General features: G+C 36.0%; 1 protein-coding gene across 8 annotated transcripts in view; it reads left to right on the plus strand.

Moving 5' to 3' along the window:
* The window catches only part of LOC148941186 (uncharacterized), a 162729-nt gene that overhangs the window by 54523 nt on the left and 88040 nt on the right, over positions 1–20166 (plus strand). For 7 of the 8 annotated variants that reach the window (XM_089103802.1, XM_089103797.1, XM_089103801.1 and 4 more), the window contains exons 4-7: positions 3065–3217; positions 11162–11314; positions 12307–12480; positions 16049–16222. In XM_089103802.1, the coding sequence (XP_088959928.1) occupies positions 3065–3217; positions 11162–11314; positions 12307–12480; positions 16049–16222 (654 nt within the window). The remainder of the gene's footprint in view (positions 1–3064; positions 3218–11161; positions 11315–12306; positions 12481–16048; positions 16223–20166) is intronic. The other variant, XM_089103804.1, reaches the window with a different exon arrangement.

Below are 20166 nucleotides of genomic sequence, written 5' to 3' on the forward strand. Positions count from 1 at the left end.
GGCAAAATTTCACCGGAATGTAATGGTATAGAGGGTTTTTTCATAGGGAGGGGGGATTTTTCCGTGGAGACGGAGCCAGATTTCCTGGTATTGTTTAAACACGATAATAAATTACAAGCAAAAAGTTTTTTCAACTGAAAGTAAGGAGCAACATTAAAATTTAAAACAAACAGAAATTATTACTTGTATGAGGGGGGTTGCTGCCTCCTCAATACCTCACTATTTTCGCTTAAGTTTGGGGTTTTTCCCAATTCTTGAAGAACGATTCTTGAAACACAAGGGTTGTTAATTAGAACAATAAGAAGCTTTTTTAAAAGTACTAAAAAACTTTAAGCGTGAAGAGCGAGGTGTTGAGGATGAAGAAATCTTTCTCATATACGTAATAATTTCTGCTCGTTTTAAGGCTCCTTACTTTCAGTTGAAAAAACTTGCTTTTTTTAAATCGCTTCAAGAATCAATAGCAATCTCAAACACCTCCATTTGCTTTTGTTGAATTGATTTTTTTTTCTGTGTAAGTTTATCCACCCTTAGTTTTGTATTTGATGCACTTTTTCTAATCTCGACCTAACGTTCCACTAAACTTCTCATTTCTTCATTTGTCTCCGGTTGTTTTTCTTTTAGATATATTCTAAAATCGCCTGCGGCATTTTCCAAAATTTGTTCCATCACTTTTTTTCCAAAAGTTCTTTAACTTTTGTTTTAGTTCTTCGACGTCTTATATCATGGTATAGAATTTAAAATAGAATATAATTTATTGACACAAAAGCCCAAAGGGCCTTGGTCACAAAAACAAAGACGCTTTCATACAAGCATAAATTGGCACAAAACTATAATCTAAGCTAGTGAAATATCACCCTCATCCCTAATCTTCAAAAAAAAAAAATAAACCTGTCTCTATGCTCTATACCCATCGTCAGGAACCTTCTGAATCTCTATACCTCCCATATCTTTCCTTGCTAATGAATTTATTTTCTTATCACTCTCCCAAGCCTCAACCCCAAACAATTCTTTCCCTAAATGTTTTAATTTACTGCACTTCCACCCGAAGTGAACCAAATCTTCCTCTTTCCCGCACATAGGACAGAAGTAAGGACCAGTAGCTTGCTTAACCCCTCCCAGATACTTCCTTCTCTCACCTAATGGTAACCCATCTAACCTAACACAAACAATCAACTTTTGTTGCCTCTTTTGAAGCCCCGCCTTAAAATACAATTCTTCTCCCCACTGCTCTTTAGCCTTTGCATATAACTCCAGTGATCGGGTCTCATTCACTCGTGCATGCCACACCTGGATCTCCTGGTCCCTTAACCTCTCTCTGCCCCTATTTGCAACTGCTCCTTCCTTTAATTTAACCCCTAGCCCACCATTCCATAGCTCTGAAAATCCACAATCTTCCAATATCTTGGAAGTTATATATTTATTATATTTATATATTTAATTATATTATAGTTATATATTTAATATATATTATATTTGCCTGTTTGTATTCATTTAAGCCCTAGATCCTTTAACCTGTATCGGAACTCTTTCCATGACTCTGAATTTCGTTTCCTTTCCCTTCGTAACTTTGGACGGAAGTATTATGGAGGTAGCATAAATCACTCAAAAATTGTTTCTTTTTTTGAAAGTCCCGTGCGTTATGAATTGGCCAGGTCACAAAGGTATTCTGTGCCTCTTCATTTAGGTAGGGATGAATTTTGGTTACCTAGTTTTTTTTCGGGTACCCGTTTAACTCACTAGCTGTTTCAAAATTGGAAATATACAGATGTATATATTTAGTTTCCTTCCTTGGCTGAAGGATTCTTGTACGCATCAAATCTATTGGGCGACTGTTGTGGTGGTGCCTGGGAGTTTCTCCCTGTGAGTAATCCCATCATTTGTCTACAATCTTCTCTGCGTGCCTCTTCTCATCGCTCCTTGCCTCCCTTTCTTCTCTCAAAACTCATCTATTTACCTCTTTTTTCTGTGGCCCTTCTTAGTATTTTTTCTTCCCTTTCTGATCCGCTCCCTTCGTTCTCTTGTCTGTTCTTTTTGGGCTATAAAATTTATGCATTGCATAAGATTCTGAGTGTTAGAGTTTTGCAACCCAGATTTGAGTGTGAGATAATACTAATGTGAATATTGGCACTCTGGATTCATATTTCCATTAATAGCTCTCCTTTCGTTTTTGAATATATGCAGGGTATATATTCTTGCCCAAACAATGGCATATACCCTTCAGGTTGATCACCTTGTTTCCGTGTTCTATTAGATTGGTTCATTTGCTTAGACCTTTGCGTATCCCTATTTTTTCTATAGACATTGACCTCCCACTTTCTTTATTGCCCAACATCAACCCAATCTTTATCCTGGTTTGGATACCCTTTTTTCAGAAATGTTTCTTTTTTACTTTGGGATCTATGTTGATCTCGCCTTTTGTACTGTGTCGGGGATCTCGGTATCAGCGAACGTGATGGGAACTTGCTCCCTCCCCCTGTATGAACTTTTCATTTTTGAGGTGACTCATATTGATTTTCATCTAATGGCACACTTGTCTCTACACTTTTGACGGTTTTAAAGAAATATAAATCTGAGGCACGTTTACCTTTTGTCGATGTGGAGGTAGGGTCATATCTATGACTCTTGGGGGGAGGGGAACTTTAAGATGCGTACCAAAAATTGGCTAATACACATTTTTGATACGTTTTTGCGAGTCGGATAAACATTTCGGGGGGGGGGGGAGGGTATTTCGTCGGACAAACATATTTTTAAATGCGATGGTTCATGGAAACAAACTCATAAAGCAATAAATTGCAAGACGAAATCCATCCGGAGATTGGACTTTCCAGCTGTAACTGACATATCCTTCTAGTTATGGTTAATTTAATGAATCCCTGTTAAAAAAATATATACATATCGTTTTTCTGCCCAAATATTCAACCAAATCAGGCTTTCCAATGCAAGATAGTTGATGAAAATAGTTTGTTATAATTTTCATTTTACAGTGTAGAGACAAGCCTAATATAATGTTGATGTGTTGTGTATAATGTTGCTCTGGTCTTTGAAATTGATTTATTTTTAATAGTTGGGGTTAATAGCCAACTTGATCGTGTTTTACCATCTGGTCACAATGGTGTCCATGAGAACAGTGCATTGCATACTTCTGAGAACCTTATGCATCTAAGCAACCTGAAGTATAAATTTATTGAAGTAGATTCAGTCGCTGAGAATGACAAAGGTACGTGTTCAGTCATTTACAATTGCATAAAAGTTTACATCTTTGCGATTACATGCTTCTCCAGCACAGACAAATTTATCCCAAGCAAAATTCTACCCGAACAATTCAAACAGTACAAAACCAGCTCAAAATTCAGCCTTCAAATTCAAACAGTGAAGTATAAAAGACAGAAAACAGTCTTCGATCTCTTAAGTCAATAAATATAGTTAACCTTTGAATACTTTCAGTCTAAATAAATTTAGTTTGTTCTGTAATTTCAAATGTCAAATTTTAAGTGGCAGCTGAGTGACTCTAGTGAGCGAAGGTTTTGAGGCCTAGTGACTGAAGGTAATCGAGGGATATATCCAGAGACGTGACCCAACGACCTAGTGACGACGAAACATCCTTTGACCTCGCTGGCACCCCGCTAGAACACCCTGTGAGATTTTCAGTGATTGGTCAGTGAGCAATTGGCCAGTGGCGAAAAAAAATGGGCTCTAGGGGATTGTAGCCTAAAATTGCTAAAACCCGCTAAAACTTGGCTCTAGCAGAGAACCGTATTGAACTATTTGTGTTTTTTTGCTTGGCTATATTTCAATTCTAACAACTACTAAGCGTTTTTTTGCTACGTTTAAACGACGAAGCATGAGCAAAAGGTACCTAAAAAGCTAGAACACTGGACTGGCACTCAGAACTGGCACGGGAAACTCCAAATATTAGGGAATCAACTACTGTGAATTTAACTTCTGCAGATAGAAAGAATATTTATTCTATCAGATATGTTACACAATTTTAAGCACATGTCTTGGTTTAAAACTTTTTGCACCCAAACAAAATTAAGTTAAAAAAGAAAATAAGACATATAGTGGAAGACCAGTGGCGTATATAGGATTTCTGTTCTAGGGGGGTCTACTAGCTAAAAGTTACCGATAGTCCCTAAACTTACCAGCACCTGAGTATATTATTGTCATAGTGCTCTTTTTGAGCCTCTTTATTACTATGCCACTAAAAAAGATAAAATGACAAGTTCAATTAACCAAACTTAAGAACTCTTAATCTTGCAAGTCCTTGAATCAGATACAAAACAACATAAGGACTGTAAATGTTTCTTATATTTAAATCCGTCTTGATTTCCTCACGAAATTCCTTAAAATATCGGCAGCATCAACCCCGACATTGCAATTGATAAATAAGTATGCAAGACCATTCAACCTGCCATCTCCTGTCTTATTTTGGAGGTATGTTTCAACCTGCTTTAGCATGCTAAATGAACGCTTTCTGCGGAAGTCGTGATAACAGGGATAATAGAATCAAGAGTGACTGTAAAGTTGAAAAAAATTCAGTTTTCGCATGCACCAAGAGTTTCAGACAGTTTATCGGGATGACGAGATTCGCATGGCAAGCATTTGGCTTGCCAGAAAGTTAGCTAAGCAAGGAGGCTAGTCTGGAGAGACAGAACTATTTATATTTTTGCAGCTTTGCCAAAACCGTGGCTAATACAGCATCAGGAGTAAAACGAGGGAAGAGAAGATGGATTCTAAAGGCTGTATTTCGAATGAGTTAAGAAATCTTATACCGAGTTCTTCACATAACTGCTTAAGGTATGCGGAAAAGATAGTCCTTGTAAAAAAGAAAAGTGTCTGAAGAGGAGAATCACCAACGTTGTCGTCTTGGTAATGAGGTATCTAGGTTGGTCCCGACACTTTTAACTGCCTGGACTGTTGTCATAGGCAGCGCAATAGCGCTGCCTAAGTAAAGAACGATGTTGGCACAATGTATTATTATTTTTATTTTTTTTTGTTTATAGACCAGGGCACTTTGTATCGAAATAGTTGTCGTAGAAACTTCGAAAAGGGCTCATTCGATTGGAAATTGAAAGGGCTAGTATCGTTTTTAATACCCGAAAGTGATTGGAGTGCAACTTATCCCCCTCCCACGCCCATCATTTCCTCAAACACATTCAATCAAAATTTTAAGTCAGTCATTTTGTTCAACGTAATTGAAAAGTCCAGAAATTATGTCTTTGGGGATGACACCCCTTCGCCCCAGAGCCTCAGGGCAATAGTTGTAAGTTATACCCTGGGGCATTTAAGGTTTATATAGAAAGGGTTATCGTAGAAACTTTAAAGAAGGCTCATTCGATTGGAAATTAAAAGGGCTAGTGCCCTTTTAATAGTCGAAAGTGACTGGAGGACAACTAACCCCCTCTTACGCCTACCATTTCCCTCAAAATCAAAATTTTGAGATAACCATTTTGTTCAACGTAGTTAAAAATTTTGGAAATTAGGTCTTTAAGGATGACCCCCCCCCTACAGCCCTCAGGCAAGGGTTGTAAGTTATGCCCCGGGGGCATATAAGGTTGTTATAGAAAGCGCTCTCGTAGAAACTTCAAAAAGGGCTTATTCGTTTGGAAATTGAATGGATAGTGCCCTTTTTAATAGTCGAAAGTGATTGGAGGGCAACTAACCACCCACTCACGCCCACCATTTCCCCAAACACACCCAATCAAAATTTTGGATAGCCGTGCAGAAATTTTGTCTTTGAGGATGAACAAAGCCCCCACAGCCCCCAGAGCAAAGGTTGTAAGTTATGCCCCGGGGGGCATATAAGGTTTTTTATATAAAGAGTTGTCGTAGAAACTTCAAAAAATGTTCATTGAATTGGGAATTGAGAGGGCTAGTGCCCTTATTAATAGTCAAAAGCGATCGGAGGGCAAATGCCCTCCCCAGGCCCATCATTTCTCCAAACATTTCATATCAACATTTTGATTTAGCCATTTTGTTGAACGTAGTTGAAAGGCAAAGAAATTATGTCTTTGAGTATGACACCCCCCCCCTACCCCACAGTTAGGGCTAAGGTTGTAAGTTATGCCCTGGGGGTATATAAGGCTTTTATAGGAAGTGTTGTCGTAAAAACTTAAAAAAGGGCTCATTGGATTAGAAATTGAGAGGGTTATTGCCCTTTAATAGTCGAAAGTTATCGGAGGGAAAATCCTCCCCCACCCCAGCACGCCCATTTTTTCCCCAAACACTTGATATGGCCGATAACAATTTTGATATGGCCATTTTGTTCAACGTAATTGAAAGGTCTGGAAATTACGTATTTGAGGATGAAAACCTCCCCCCCCATGGCCCTCAGGATAAGGGTTGTAAGTTATGCCCTTGGGGCATATAAGATTTTTATAGAATATATTGTCGTAGAAACTTCAAAAAGGGCTCATTCAAATGGAAATTGAGAGGACTAGTGTCTTTTTTATTAGTCAAAAGGGATCAGAGGTCAAATAACCCCCCCCCCCCCCACGCCCATCATTTCTCCAAACACTTCCAATCAAAATGTTGAAATAACCATTTTGTTCAAGGTATTTAAAAGGTCTGGAAATTATCTGTTTGAAGATAACAAATCCCGCAGCCCTCAGGGCAAGGGTTGCAAGTTATGCCCTGGGGGCATATACGTTTTTTTTTTATAGAAAGCGTGGTCATATAAACTTCGGAGGGCCTCATTGGACTGGTAATCAGACGCTCTAGTGCTATTTTTAAGAGTGAAAGTGATCGGAGGGCAGCTACCCTCTCACACACACACACACACACACGTCGTATTGCCCCGAAATGCACGTAATAGACATTTTATATAGCCATTCTATTCAAAATAGTCTAAATATCATATAACAAGGCTTTTGTGGTTGAAACAAACCCCAGAGAATAGGGGCAAGGGTGTAATTTATGCCCAGGGAGCATTTAAGGTTTTTATGGAAGGGAGGGTTTTTCAACTTTAGAAGAGGCTCATTTGGTCGATAATTGGAAGTTCTAGTTCCTTTTTAAGCGTCAAAAGTGATGGAGGGCATTCAGCCTCCACCCTCCCCTATAATCCCTACTTTCACCAAACTCATCGGATTGAAATTACGAGATAGTGATTTTTTCAAAAGAGTCCAAAAAACATATAATAATGTCTCTAGGGCTGACACAACCCCCCAGCGCCCTGGGGATAGGGTTGTAAGTTATTTTATGAGGGCATATAAGGTTTTTATTTAATGGGCGGTCGTATAAACATCAGATGGGGCTTATTTGATTTGAAATTGGATGTTATAGTACCCTTTTCAGGAGTCAAAGTGACTTGAGAGCAAACAGCCTCCCCCCCCCCTCCTCCACGCTTATTATTTGTCTTAACACCTCCAATATAATTTTGTAGATAAAATTTAATTCATCGTAGTTGAAGGTTTTGGAAATTGTGTCTGTGAGGAAGACACCCCCCCCCCCCCTACAGCTTTCAGGAAAAGGATTGTAAGTTATGCCCTTGGTGCATATAAGGTTCTTATAAAAAAGGTAGTCGTATATGCTTTGTAGTGATCAGAGCGCAGCTACCCCCTCCCTCCCCCCCCACTCCCCCCGCCCCACACACACACGTCGTTTTTTCCTGAGATGTATCCCCATAGATATCTTGAGACAGACCTTTTATTCAAAATAGTCCAAACATCATATAAAAAGGCTTTTGAGGTTGATACAAACCACCAGAGCCTGACGGCGAGGGTTGTAAGTTATGCCCCTGGGGCATTTAAGGTTCCAATGAAAGGGATGGTTGTATAAGCTTTAGATGGGGCTCATTTGGTTGGAATTGGAAATTCTAGTTCCCTTTTAGGAGTCAATAGTGATGGAGGTCAAGTAGCACCCAGCCCCCCACCCAGCAACCCCTCTTTTTAACCAAATGCAACTGATTGAAATTGTGTGATGGTAGTTTTGTGTAAAACAGTCCAAAGAAGATATGACAATGCTTCCAGGGTTTCCACAACCCCCAGAGCCCTGGGGTAAGGGCTTTAAAATATGCCCGGGGGTATATAATGTTTTTAATGGAATGGGTTGTCGTATTAAATTCAGATGGGTCTCGTTTGATTTTAAATTGGAAGTTACAGTGCCCTTTTTATGAGTTAAAGTGATTTGAGAGAAACCCCCCCCCCCCGCCTACGCCCATCATTTCCCATAACAAATATCCAAACAAAGTTTTGAGAAATCATTTTTTTCAGCATTTTCGAAAACTTCAGTAGTTATGCTTAGCAATAGTTGTAGCAGTAGTAGCATTAGTAGCAGTATGCAAATAGCACCTTTTTTTCAACATCCCCTTCAACACACTATGAAATTTTTGATTAATATGATCAACCGGTCCTGAAGCATTACTGATACGTCCTCTTGACAACCTATATGGGCATACTGTGTTTCGATTTATTTCAATATTGCTCAAAATTTTCGCCTTAAGACCCTTAGGATGATTAGTTGTACTAATAGCACCAGTAAATATAGTAGTAGCAGTAGGAGTACAGTTAATAGTAGTAGCTTAGCTTTAGTAGCAGTAGTAGTCGTAGTAGCAGTAATATTAGCAGTATTTGTAGGAGTAGAAGCATTAGTATTATGATGCAAATATTGTCTTTTCGTTAGTTCAACATCCCCCACAACAAGCGTTGTAAGTATTAATTTCACGCTCGAAACTGTTCCTAAGATATTGCAGATACATCCTTTTGACAACCTGCATACGGATGGCAGGTTGTCATCCGATCAGCAGAAATATTCTCTGAAAATTTCACCTTAAAAGGTTGTGGATTTTGAGCTAGCCAGAAGACACTGTTTGTATTCATTTAATGCTGCTTCTGCGGTTACTATAACTAACGACGGTAATGACAATAAGTTGAAACTTTTAGGGAACGTTCAGGAGGAGTTTCAATTAAACAAAAAAAACCTATATGGGCATATAAGCACTATACGGCAGATAAGGACAAAGGCAGCAATGCTCTATCATAGCTAGTAGTATCATTGATATTTTAAAGGAACTAATTTGATTAAAAATCAAAAGTTCTATTTCCCTCTTAAGAGTCAAAAGTGATTGGAGTTCAGTTAGCCCTCCTCTTTAGCTCATAATTTTCCAGACACTTCCAATCAAAATTTTACGACAGCCATTTTGTTCAGTATAGCTGATTGGTCTAGTAACTATATCTCTAAGGTTATTGGCTTGGTCAGCCCCCAAGAGTTATGTAATTTGCCCAATATGCTTAAACACTAAATGTTGCTTTAAAATTAAATCAAAACACACTGTTTGTATGCTGGTTGCCAATAAGACATCTCAGCAATTTACCAAGAACAACTGAAGGTATTAAGCTTACTCTTTTGGGGCTACTTCTATTACTACTTCTGCTCTTAAAATTTTACTAAATCAAAAGAGTGTAAGTGTATCCAGGCTGTGAAAGAGCATAAATATAGTTTTTTGGGAATGGTATTAACTTTTATTTATCATATCAACTAGAGAGAGAAATTAACCAAATAACGCTTACATAATCTTTCAACAATCATCAGAGAAACCGATTGGGTTGTAAACTAGAGGACGTATATGACTAAATTAATGCTATTTGTGTCATGATTTTCAAAACAGTTTATGTTGTTAAAAATTGCTGAAAAAGTTTCTCCAGCATATAAATAGCAGGCCAAACTATAAATTCTTAAAGGACAACCGGGAAGATTCAAACTATTATTTTCTTTTTCACTGAAAAAGACTATGTCAATATAAAACGAACTGAAATTAATTAAAAAAACTCCACAAAATAAGTTTTTCAAAAAAAGTAAAGAAGTCCATTAAACCAAGAATGAACACAATAGAATCAAATAATTTACCAAGCATACAACTACCACAAATCAGTATCAATAAATAAATGAAACCCAAAACGAACAGAAATTAAAATAAATAACCAGAGTCAAACTCAAAACGAGCTGAAATTAGTAGGGTTCAAAACCCCCTTTGCTTTCTAAAAACCAGAATATAATTTGTGCTTTACTGAAAAAAATTCTTTTAAATGTTTTCACTTTTATTACTTTATGAAATCAAAATATTTAAGATTTTAAGGAATAAATATAAGCATGTGTATATTAAACTGACATTGCACATTTTTTTCAGTAAATTCATTTGAATTTTTTTCAGTAAAGTACAAATTATATTCTGGCTTTTAGAAAGCATACCCAACTCATAATAATTTCTGCTCGTTTTGAGTTTGACTCTGTTATTTATTCTAATTTCTGTTTGTTTTGCGTTTGTTTTATTTATTGATACGGATTTGAGGTAGTTGTATGCTTGATAGATTATTTGATTCTATTTTTGTTCATTTTTTGGTTTTATGAAGTAATTAACTTGTTTCTTGAAAAACTTTTTTTGTGGCAAAAGATTTTTTTTAATTAATTCCAAAAAACGAACGAAAATTTGCTTCCACCAGCTCTTAATATAGACTTGCATATATCGATATGTTTACAATAGGTAAGTAGATCTAAATTTTCTTCTGCAGAGAAACGGAAAGTGGAAGCAGAATAGAACTTACTTTTTCACAAAAATCAGAGGAAAAATGAAACTGAACTTGGTAATGGCTCCTACTAAGGAGCTGGTTTTCGCCATTACACCTGAATCGGACTGGTGGTGTCTAATCCAAACTTTTAGCAGATTCTAACAATGTACTTTGTAAGACCTACGTCAGTCGAGTCATTCGCAGTGTCGAAACGTGAACAGCTTTTCTCCTGCTTGATTATCGTTGTAGAAACGGACAACAAGAACAAGTTGTTCTTTTGAAATTTTGCCTTTGCAATTTTCGCTCAATGGAAAATTGCGTCCCGAATGACATTGCCTGCATTATGAATAATATCACTGCACTAGAGGAGATGCATATTTCGCACTTTTGGTTGGTGATTCGGAATGCTCCCACAATTTGTGCTTCCGCAATTCATCAACAATCATTATAACCTCTGAATATTCTTTCATTTTCAACACTTTGTGTATATATAACCCGCCTACAATATGCAAGATATGCCAATACGAGATAGCTGTTGCTACCTCAATCCAAGATAGCTGATGAAAATAGTTTGTTTTAATTTTTTCATTTTACAGAGTAGAGACAATTCTAATGTGCAATATATGTTGTTATGGTCATTGAACTTGGTTTTCTTATAGTCGGGGTATATAACCAACTTGGTCCTGGCTTGTCATCTGGTCACAATAAAGTCCTTGAAAGAATTGCACTGGATACGTCTGAGCACCTTGAACATCTAACAAGCCTGAAGTATAACTTTATTGAAGTGGATTCAGTCGATGAGAATGACAAAGGTACGTATTCCTTTGCCTACACGGGCATAAAAGCTTATGTCTTTGCGATTACATATATCTACAGTTTGGGAAAATTCATTCCAAGAAAAATTCTACCCGAATAGTGCAAACAGTAGATAATTCTTTCTGGCATAGCTTGTCCCTGGAAAACTTGGCAAGCCCAAAACTCCGTTTGACCTGACCTGAGCCTCTGATTCTTTGCTTCCAGCAACAAAACCTGGTGCTATGACATACCAGCTTCATTGGTGTTGCTATATATTTAGAAAAATTCATTTGGAGGGATGTAATGCTCAGTTGCGTCATGCAACCACTTGCTCCACCAATGTCCCCCTCCTCCTGGAAAAATAAAGCTGTATTCTCTTGGTAGCAACACCGATGAACTTAATAGTCTGTAAAAGAGGTTTAACCTAGGATTTTACTCTGGTTGAGTTCTTTAAGATCTTGTGACACGTAAGGTTTTTCTCAACTTTTGTTTTTGTGAAACAAGCGACTGAGCTGGGTAGAGGTGTTATTGGGCTGCATAGTGCACTGAAGTGTGGTGGAACTAATTTTTTTCTCAGTATACCTTACCCGAAGCACAGTGATTAGAGGTTCTCTTCTTCATTTTGACTACTTCTGCTTTTATCGTGTAGGAGTTCTTGAAAATGGAGCATAAACAGACTACAATGACAAAAAAATTTCTATGACCCTCTGCCTGCAGGTTGGCCAAGTTCGAAGGAACATCGTGTTAACTTAAAAAAAGAAGGAAACATAAAATCAGGATTTTTTTGACGCAATGAACTAATCTATATAGACTGTTAGAATTTTCTGAAGCAACAGCCTTTAAAATTTACTATGATCTGCAGGTATAGGCTACGGTGGAAACTTATGTCAAACTTTCGTGTTTCACTATTATATACCTCTTTTCACTTTAATTTGAAAAAAAGTTCTTTTCATTCTATAGAATAAGTTTACTGGATGTTGCTACTTTTGCTTAAGTAATTTTTTTCCAGAGGTAATACGCGAACAACCTAGTTTTATCTTACCGTGCAACAACGAAAAAATTCTTTATAGACAACCATCGGGATTAAGAATAGATAAGGTTGACATGGAAAGGCCAAGGTTGAATTCTCCTCTTCATATTGACATCTATAGCCCGCCTGCAACACCAATGGACAGAAATGAAGGTATTTATGTTTGATAAGCTACAAATCGAGTTAGCTAGTTATTTTTTTCGCCAACTTGTGCTATGACATATTTCTAAATTTCTTAGCTACTATAGCTTATAGAAACAAACTCACAAACCTATAAATTGCCAGACAAAATCCGTCTGAAGATTGGATTTTCCATTTTGAAATTGATAAATCTTTGTGATTGTGATTAATTTAATAAATATCTGCTAAAACCTAGACACGTTTATCCCTGCCTGAACCTTTAATTCTTGGCTACCAGCAACAAAAACTGATGCTATGACATTCTAACTTAATGGGTGTTGTTATATAATTAAAGAAATTCATTGGAAATGGGACTCTGATTAGTTGTGTCATGCAACCAAGCGCTCCATGAGTAACCCCCTCCAGGATAAATATAATTATATGCCCCTGAGATTGGCTTTGGTTAGTTTGTAAAAGAGATTTAACCTAGCATTTAGAATGGAAAATAGAATATATTTTATTCACTACAGTAGCTGGAGCTAACATGAGCATGTCATGACACAAAAAAGACGCCTAAAAAAAAAAAAGCAACACAAAAAATTAAGGCAGCAAGTCAATAAATTAAAGTTTTCAAGCTGAATAAAATATTAAATATATAAATGGTTGGTACATTCGAAAACACTGACAGGCAAATAACTGAAATAAACTATATCAAACATTAAATATTTGTTAAGGTAATATTATTAAAATACTGAATAAAATAAGGGACAAATGATTTGCAATATTTCTCAGTACTAGAGGTTAGGTAAGTCATTAACTGTACACAATTATTTTTGTTTGTCGGAGTCTAGTGACTGGTCCTTCAGTAGGGGGGGGGGGAGGGCTCTCGAGGTCGGGTAGTAGACCACGATGAGCGGGGGAACTCAAACAATTTAGTCCAAACTGACATGTCAACACATGTCTACGACTATCAAGTGAATTCAAGAGAGTTGTTTTAGTGCATCATCATATATTGAGTAGTTATGTCCAAGTATAATATTTACAGCTCTTTTTTGTGTCATTTCAATTTTCAAGAGCAGGTCTAACTTAGCTGCAGTAAACAGATTTCAAAACCTCAGTTGGCATACCAAATCTCTTCAGGTTTGAAAATGAATGTAAAAGCTAGGCCCCTTTTTTAGTCAGATAGTCAACGTGTGAGTTCCATCTTAAATCTTCGTTCAAAAGTACTCCAAGTATTTTAACAGTTTTCTTTGTTGACAGTAGGGAAATAAGAGAAGAGTTGTTGTCGACCTTTAGGAAGGAAAAAGTCATATAAGAGCTCTTAGTATCGCTGACCGTCAGTTTTACCTTTCCGAATTCAGATTTTAGGTCATTAAACATTCTCGTCAAGTCAGGTCAGGACGTCAAGTCAGGACTGATCAGTAGTTGGAGGGCTTAGTTGCAGTGATGACAGTTAAATCATCAGCAAATTTAAACGCTCTCTAACTGTTGCTAAAGTACGATTCAAAACAATTAGAAAAGATAGCAGGCCTAATTTAGTCACTGGTAGTGAACCGCAAAAAATATCTAAAGATCTAGATGGCTCATGATCAGGGAGTTGGACACTGAGATCTTTTAAAAGAAAACTCGCAAGCATACGTACAACAGATTGACGGGCAGCCATAGCCTTGGCTTTTTCCACTACTAGATTATGGTAGAGACTATCAAAAGCCTTAACTATATCAGCAAATAATGCATCAACATAAGCCCCTTTTTTCTAAATGATTAAGGATGATATCCAACAATGCAACCAAATAATGAACAGTGCTATGTCCGGGTCTAAATCCAAATTGTTGGGAATCTGTATTATCTTTTATGTCCTCTAATAAACAATTAAAAATGAAACTTTTAAACACTTGAAAGAGCCGGTGTTTTTTTGATCGGCATTACATTAGTAGTATCTTTAGGGGCCTTACATTTGGGGATTGGGGTAACACACGCCTAATTAAGAATACTAGGGATAGCACCATCAATAAAACATTGATTAAAAATTGCAGTTAAAGGATTAGATAAAAGATTACTTAAAAAAAACCTTTTTTGCATGCTGACCAAAGGTCTTCGTTGCGCAGGTACAATCGCTTTTTGTTTCCTATTTTGTTTCACTCTTGGCTGGAGCCAGTAAAGTATTTTTTCTGATTTTTATCCATGTTTCCTTTTTGATCTCATGTATTCATGTTTTTTTCATTGTTTCCTTCATTGATTTCATGTATCCATGTTTCCTCTTTTGATTTTATGTATCCGGGTTTCCTTTTTTTGCACTGATGATGGCTTAATAGAAGCCAATGCTAAAATATTTTGCGCTTATTTTTTTTACTTTTTTGTTTTATTGTTATGTCTAGACACTAAGGCCTTAGGGAAAAACTTTTGACTTTCTAGGACGGCTCAGTCGTCCTAGCCGAATTGTTAGCGAGCTAGACTTGAGATCCTGAGGACAGGGGTTCGAGTCCTGATATTGCTGGTTATTTGGTTTGGAATGGGGGTTGATGGTGTGATTTCGTAAGCTCAGTCAGTGTCGACCCAGCTCTAAATGGGGTATTTGGAGAAATCTGGGGTGAAAAAACAGGGAGTGTTGGAATATTTGCCCCCAACCACGCATTGCACTCCCAGCTGAAGGCAGAATATCAGGAGATCGGTATCTGCGCAACGCAGACCCGAACGGTGCGTAGGTACCGATCTTCTGAGTCAATGCCTTCAGCCAGAAGTGAAACGAGTGGTTGGGAGCAAATCAATTGACCTTTCTCATGTTTTTCTCCCAGATTTCTCCAGGTACCCATTTAGAGCTGGGTTGACTCTGGGTGAGCTTACAGGGTCACACTTTTGATCCCCCTTTCCAAACCAAATAACCAGCGACACAAAGGCTTGAACCCCTGGCCTCAGAATTTCAAGTCCGGAGCGCTAACCACTCTAAAAGATTAGCACATTCAAGAATCATTTTAATTGGTATCTCACTTGGGTAACTAGATTTACGAGTATCAAGTGCCGTCAACTTCTTAACAACTGAACTAATCTCTAGGATAGGGATATTTCAAACTGAGTCATTAGATGGTAATATTGATAGTCGCGGATGAATTTTGTTGCAAAAAATTCATTAATTTCATTAGGTTGCAGGGTTTGCCATCATTACCTCTAGCTTCAACTTTGGTTATTTTTTTGCCGATAGTATTCTGAACTATATGATGGAACTTCCTTGGGTTGGATTGATATATTTTGCTTACTATTTTTGAACCATACTGCTTACGTGAACATCTTATTTTGTACACAATTTTATTTTTAGCCTTTGAAAATCCTCCTCAGGTCCAGTTAATTTGGCTTTGATTAACTATTTTACTATCTTGTGGCAATAAGATTTTTCTCAGATTTTTTTTTTATGAAACAAGCGATTAATCTGGTGCAAATGGATCTTTGTTTTAGGCTGCATAGTGTGTTGAGGTGTGGTTGGACAAAATTTTCTCTTAGCAGACCTTGTAAAAAAACTGATGTCATTTAAAAAACTGTTTTTTTTAGTTTAATTTGAATAAGGTCAATGCACGCTGTTACTTTTGCTTAAGTATTTTATTTCCAGAGGTAGTACGTGAACAACCCAGTTTTATCCTACCTTGCAACGACGAACAAATTCTTTATAGACAACCATCGGGATTAAGAATAGATAAGGTTGACATGAAAATTCCAAAGTTGAATTCTCCAGTGGATTGTGGCCTCTATAACCAGCCTACAACTCCAATGGACATAAATAAAGGCTTGTCTGTTTGATAAGTTAAAAAACCTTGAGTTAGCTTGCTATTTTCCTTGCCAACTTGGTGCTTGGACATATTTTAAATTTCTTAGCTGCAATAGCTTATGGAAATGTGGTAAGGTGATTTTTATGGTATTTAAGTGATGTAGTGGTAGATGCTTTTATTCTCCCTTTATAGGGGAGATAAACTATGGCCCTAAGGTAATTAAGCTTTGGTAGCGTGCCTTAGGCTATGACCGGACTAATGAGGCGTACCAGCTGGGTATATTTGAGAGACTAAATGTAGATTGTAGAGAGGCTGGCTATAACACAATACTTTTATTCAGATAACTAATACATGGTTTGATAATATATATATATATATTCTACTGGGACTGGTTGTCCCAAGTTGACCACAAGTGTCAGAAAACTACAATAATATATAATAGGATAATTAGACACTTACAATAATCCGACAATATTCCCAGGTATTTCTAATAAGATAACAAACGGGCTGAGGTTCGCCCTGCAAGTCTAAGAGTGTGTCCTCAGTCTAATAAATCTGAGTATATATATGAAAAACAAACCGAATCCATCCGGCTCATTGACGTACTTAGCCAGGAAATTGGCTATTGAGCAAGTTCCCTCCAAGCTTACGCATTCCAGGATGTGTACCTTTATCTTAATAAAAAGTGGTATTTCGAAACTTTTGTGTTTGCGTCTTGATATTTTTACTAAATTCCAAATTGACTCAATTAGAAAGCTTCACCACAATACTCCCTATTTAAAGAAGAGTTGCCCTCAACTCTCAATACTTTACTTTTAAAACAACTTTATTTTGTACACAGCTATTATGTCGCCATCTTTGGGTCATTATGTGCATATACCCTCAATGGGTTTCCTTAGGGTCCTTTTTAAGGTCAAATATATGCCAAGTCCTTTTGTTTTGTCCAAGGATATGAATTTTGAAATTTATCCTTGTTTCTCTTTTTCTCTGTCTTAAGACTGGAAAATTCTCTTTTTACCCTTTTCATATGCATCTTCTGTTGCAGCTTGACCCCCAGTGGCTTAAACATTATATTAGTGGTTCTGCTTAAATAAGATCTCAAGTTATTTTAGAAACTATTTTATTAATTGATTTTAAATTTAATTCCCATTGATAATTCAATTTGTCTGGGTGATGTGGTTAATATACCATTTATATTTTGGGGTTAGAAATGCTTTGGATAAATTACATGCAACAATTTTGGTTTTTAAATTTTCACATATTTTTTCAACACAAAGCATTTTCACATATTTCAATAATATAAAGCCTTTGAGGCTATGTAGCACATTTTCTAGGCCTGAATTAAGTTCTGATTTTATCTCACTTTATGATGTACTTGTAGTAAAGTCTGTAATTCTGTATACACTTTCCAAAATAATAGTTGACCAGTTATGTTTTGTTTCTGATGGTATGAGCTGTTAGTATCGGGATACAATTGAACTGGCTTCAAAATTTGTTATTTTCCAAAAATGCGTAAAAAAAAAGACTGAAAAATGGATCCGAAAGGATGTCACGAAAAATTTGATTTCCAGAAAAAAACTAAGGCTGTATCTAAATTAATATTCACATTAGAATACACATATAGTATAAAGTGTTACCTACATAGTAAAAAGAAACACTAAATTTTGTAAAGGTTAATTACTTTTAATTACTTTTCTCTCTTTTTCTCTAAACATAATATGCCGCTTAAACAGAAACATTATGTTTCTTGCTGGACCATCCTTTTCAAACTTAATACTTAATGGATTATTTCACAATAAAAATATTTATACGTTGACTCGAAGTCAAACATTTAAATATAACATTAAATCACTAGTTAAAACTTAAAGTAAATAAAAACATAGTATATACATAATCATTGTGTAATAAACTGACACAAGTATTTTTTTTAAGTCGCAAAACTAGATAGGATATTTAACTACTGGTTAAAACTCTAAGCATTTAAAAAAATAAACACGGTATAGACTAGAATGTGAAATAATTCTAATTAGTGTTTTGTTAATAGTTTATAAAGTATTAATGTAGAATACTTCTTGAATGATACAAAAAGCAAAATAAAAAAACAAAAACAAAAATACTCAACATCTTAATTCACTATATTTACATGGATAGTCTAGGCTATATATATGTATATTAACAGAAGTTATGGTGATACATAACTTAATTGTTAAAAACAAATAATGATTATGTACCCTAATAATTTATTTAATCACTGCAATATTTGTTCTTTGTAAAACTTTTAAAAAAGTCCGTAAAGACTTTTATCTGATGAGTCTTAACTGCAATTAAAATATCTACAAAAATAAATTCAACTCCAACAAATATATTTATACAGTATAACTGAGAACCGTCATTAGCCTCTATATAAGGGCTAGGCAGTAGTTCATATATATGACTTTGCTATTTACATTTCTATATTTACAAATTTTTTTTTACGATAACAATTCCGTATTTATTAAAGGTTTTTAAAATAACTTTATAACTGTATATATTTTCTCAATAACATTTGTTATCACTATATACATTTTCCATATACGACTATATACAATTATTTTTTGCTCCTTTATCCTATCTTAGTTTAACAACTTTGTTTCTATTTCGGATCATCTTGTGTCCTTAACTGTTTTTAGCTTACTATATGCCTGTTTTTTATTCAAACTTTTGAGCTTTCTTATTTTTTCGAATTTTCAGGTGATTGAGACAGTTAAAAAATAAATGTATTAGTCTTTAATCTCTTTTTTTAGCTTTAATGTCCTTTTCGGACAAGGCTCCATTTGTAGCTTAGATCTGATAAGCTAAAAATTTAGCTATTCGTCTTTTTACCTGTTATGGCACTATCAATTGACTCGTGCTTGCACCCTGAAGGTTTGCTTACCAGGGCTGCTTTTGGTTGCTCCTTACAACGTTTCTAGATTCTTTTGTCATCGGCTACAGCTAAATGGACTTTTATGAACCTGCACACACCATAATTAATTATGTATAGTATTGCCACACTTTTTTGATTTGTGGACACAGCTTCTCTTGGGCTATTCTGTTCTCAAACAAAGTGGCCCTTCTGCAGAAAATATACCTTGTCTTCATGGCACGCAGTAATTTTTTTTTTTTTTTACATACAAGTGATAATGACTATTTTCACTTTAACTTCCCAACTTTTAGTGGTCTTGTCTTGATTTTCAATTTCACCTTAGGTCCTTTTGGCTATTAAGGCGAATCTTTTTTTATAATTTTCTTATGCCACGATATTCTTCTTTTTAAAAACGACTCCCACATAAGACAGCATAATTTTTCCTGTCTACTTGGAGCATATCTCCAATATTTATATTAATCTCGGCTAGAGTTAACCACTGTAACGGTGGCTCCGTAGTATTACTGGTATTTATTTTGCACTTATTTAGTACAATTATTTCGTACTAGTCTCGTTCGGTCAGTTCAATATGCACGTATAACAGAGTTTAACTGACTCCGTTGATTTTCTTTTCCTTCAATTTCGTCTGGCTATATTTTCAACTTGTACCCTTTTTTCCTTCTTTTTTGATTATTTACTTCAATGAAGCCTAAGGTTTTTTTTTCAAGTCTTTTTAAGCCTTTTCAGTATTATAGGTCTCTTCTAAGACTATATTTATATGTTTCATGTTTCATTCAATAAATTTTACAAATTCTTATGCAGATTGCCATTCTGTGGTCAAATTCATTATCTCCTTATTTTTAGAAACAAACTCACAAACCAGTAAGTTGCCTGCCAATATCCATCTGGAGATTGAACTTTCCATTTTGAAACTGATACATCTTTCTGATTCTGACTAACTTAATACCTGTTAATACCCAGCAATAAAACCCAGACACATTGACCCTGTGTCAACTTTTAATTCTTTGCTTCCAACAACGAAACCTGGTGCTATTACATACAAGCTTAATCTGTGTT

This window comes from Artemia sp. Qi Xiang Cuo, chromosome 18 (assembly GCF_049724085.1).
Source record: "Artemia sp. Qi Xiang Cuo chromosome 18, ASM4972408v1, whole genome shotgun sequence".
In the NCBI taxonomy this organism is placed as follows: Eukaryota; Metazoa; Arthropoda; class Branchiopoda; order Anostraca; family Artemiidae; genus Artemia; species Artemia sp. Qi Xiang Cuo.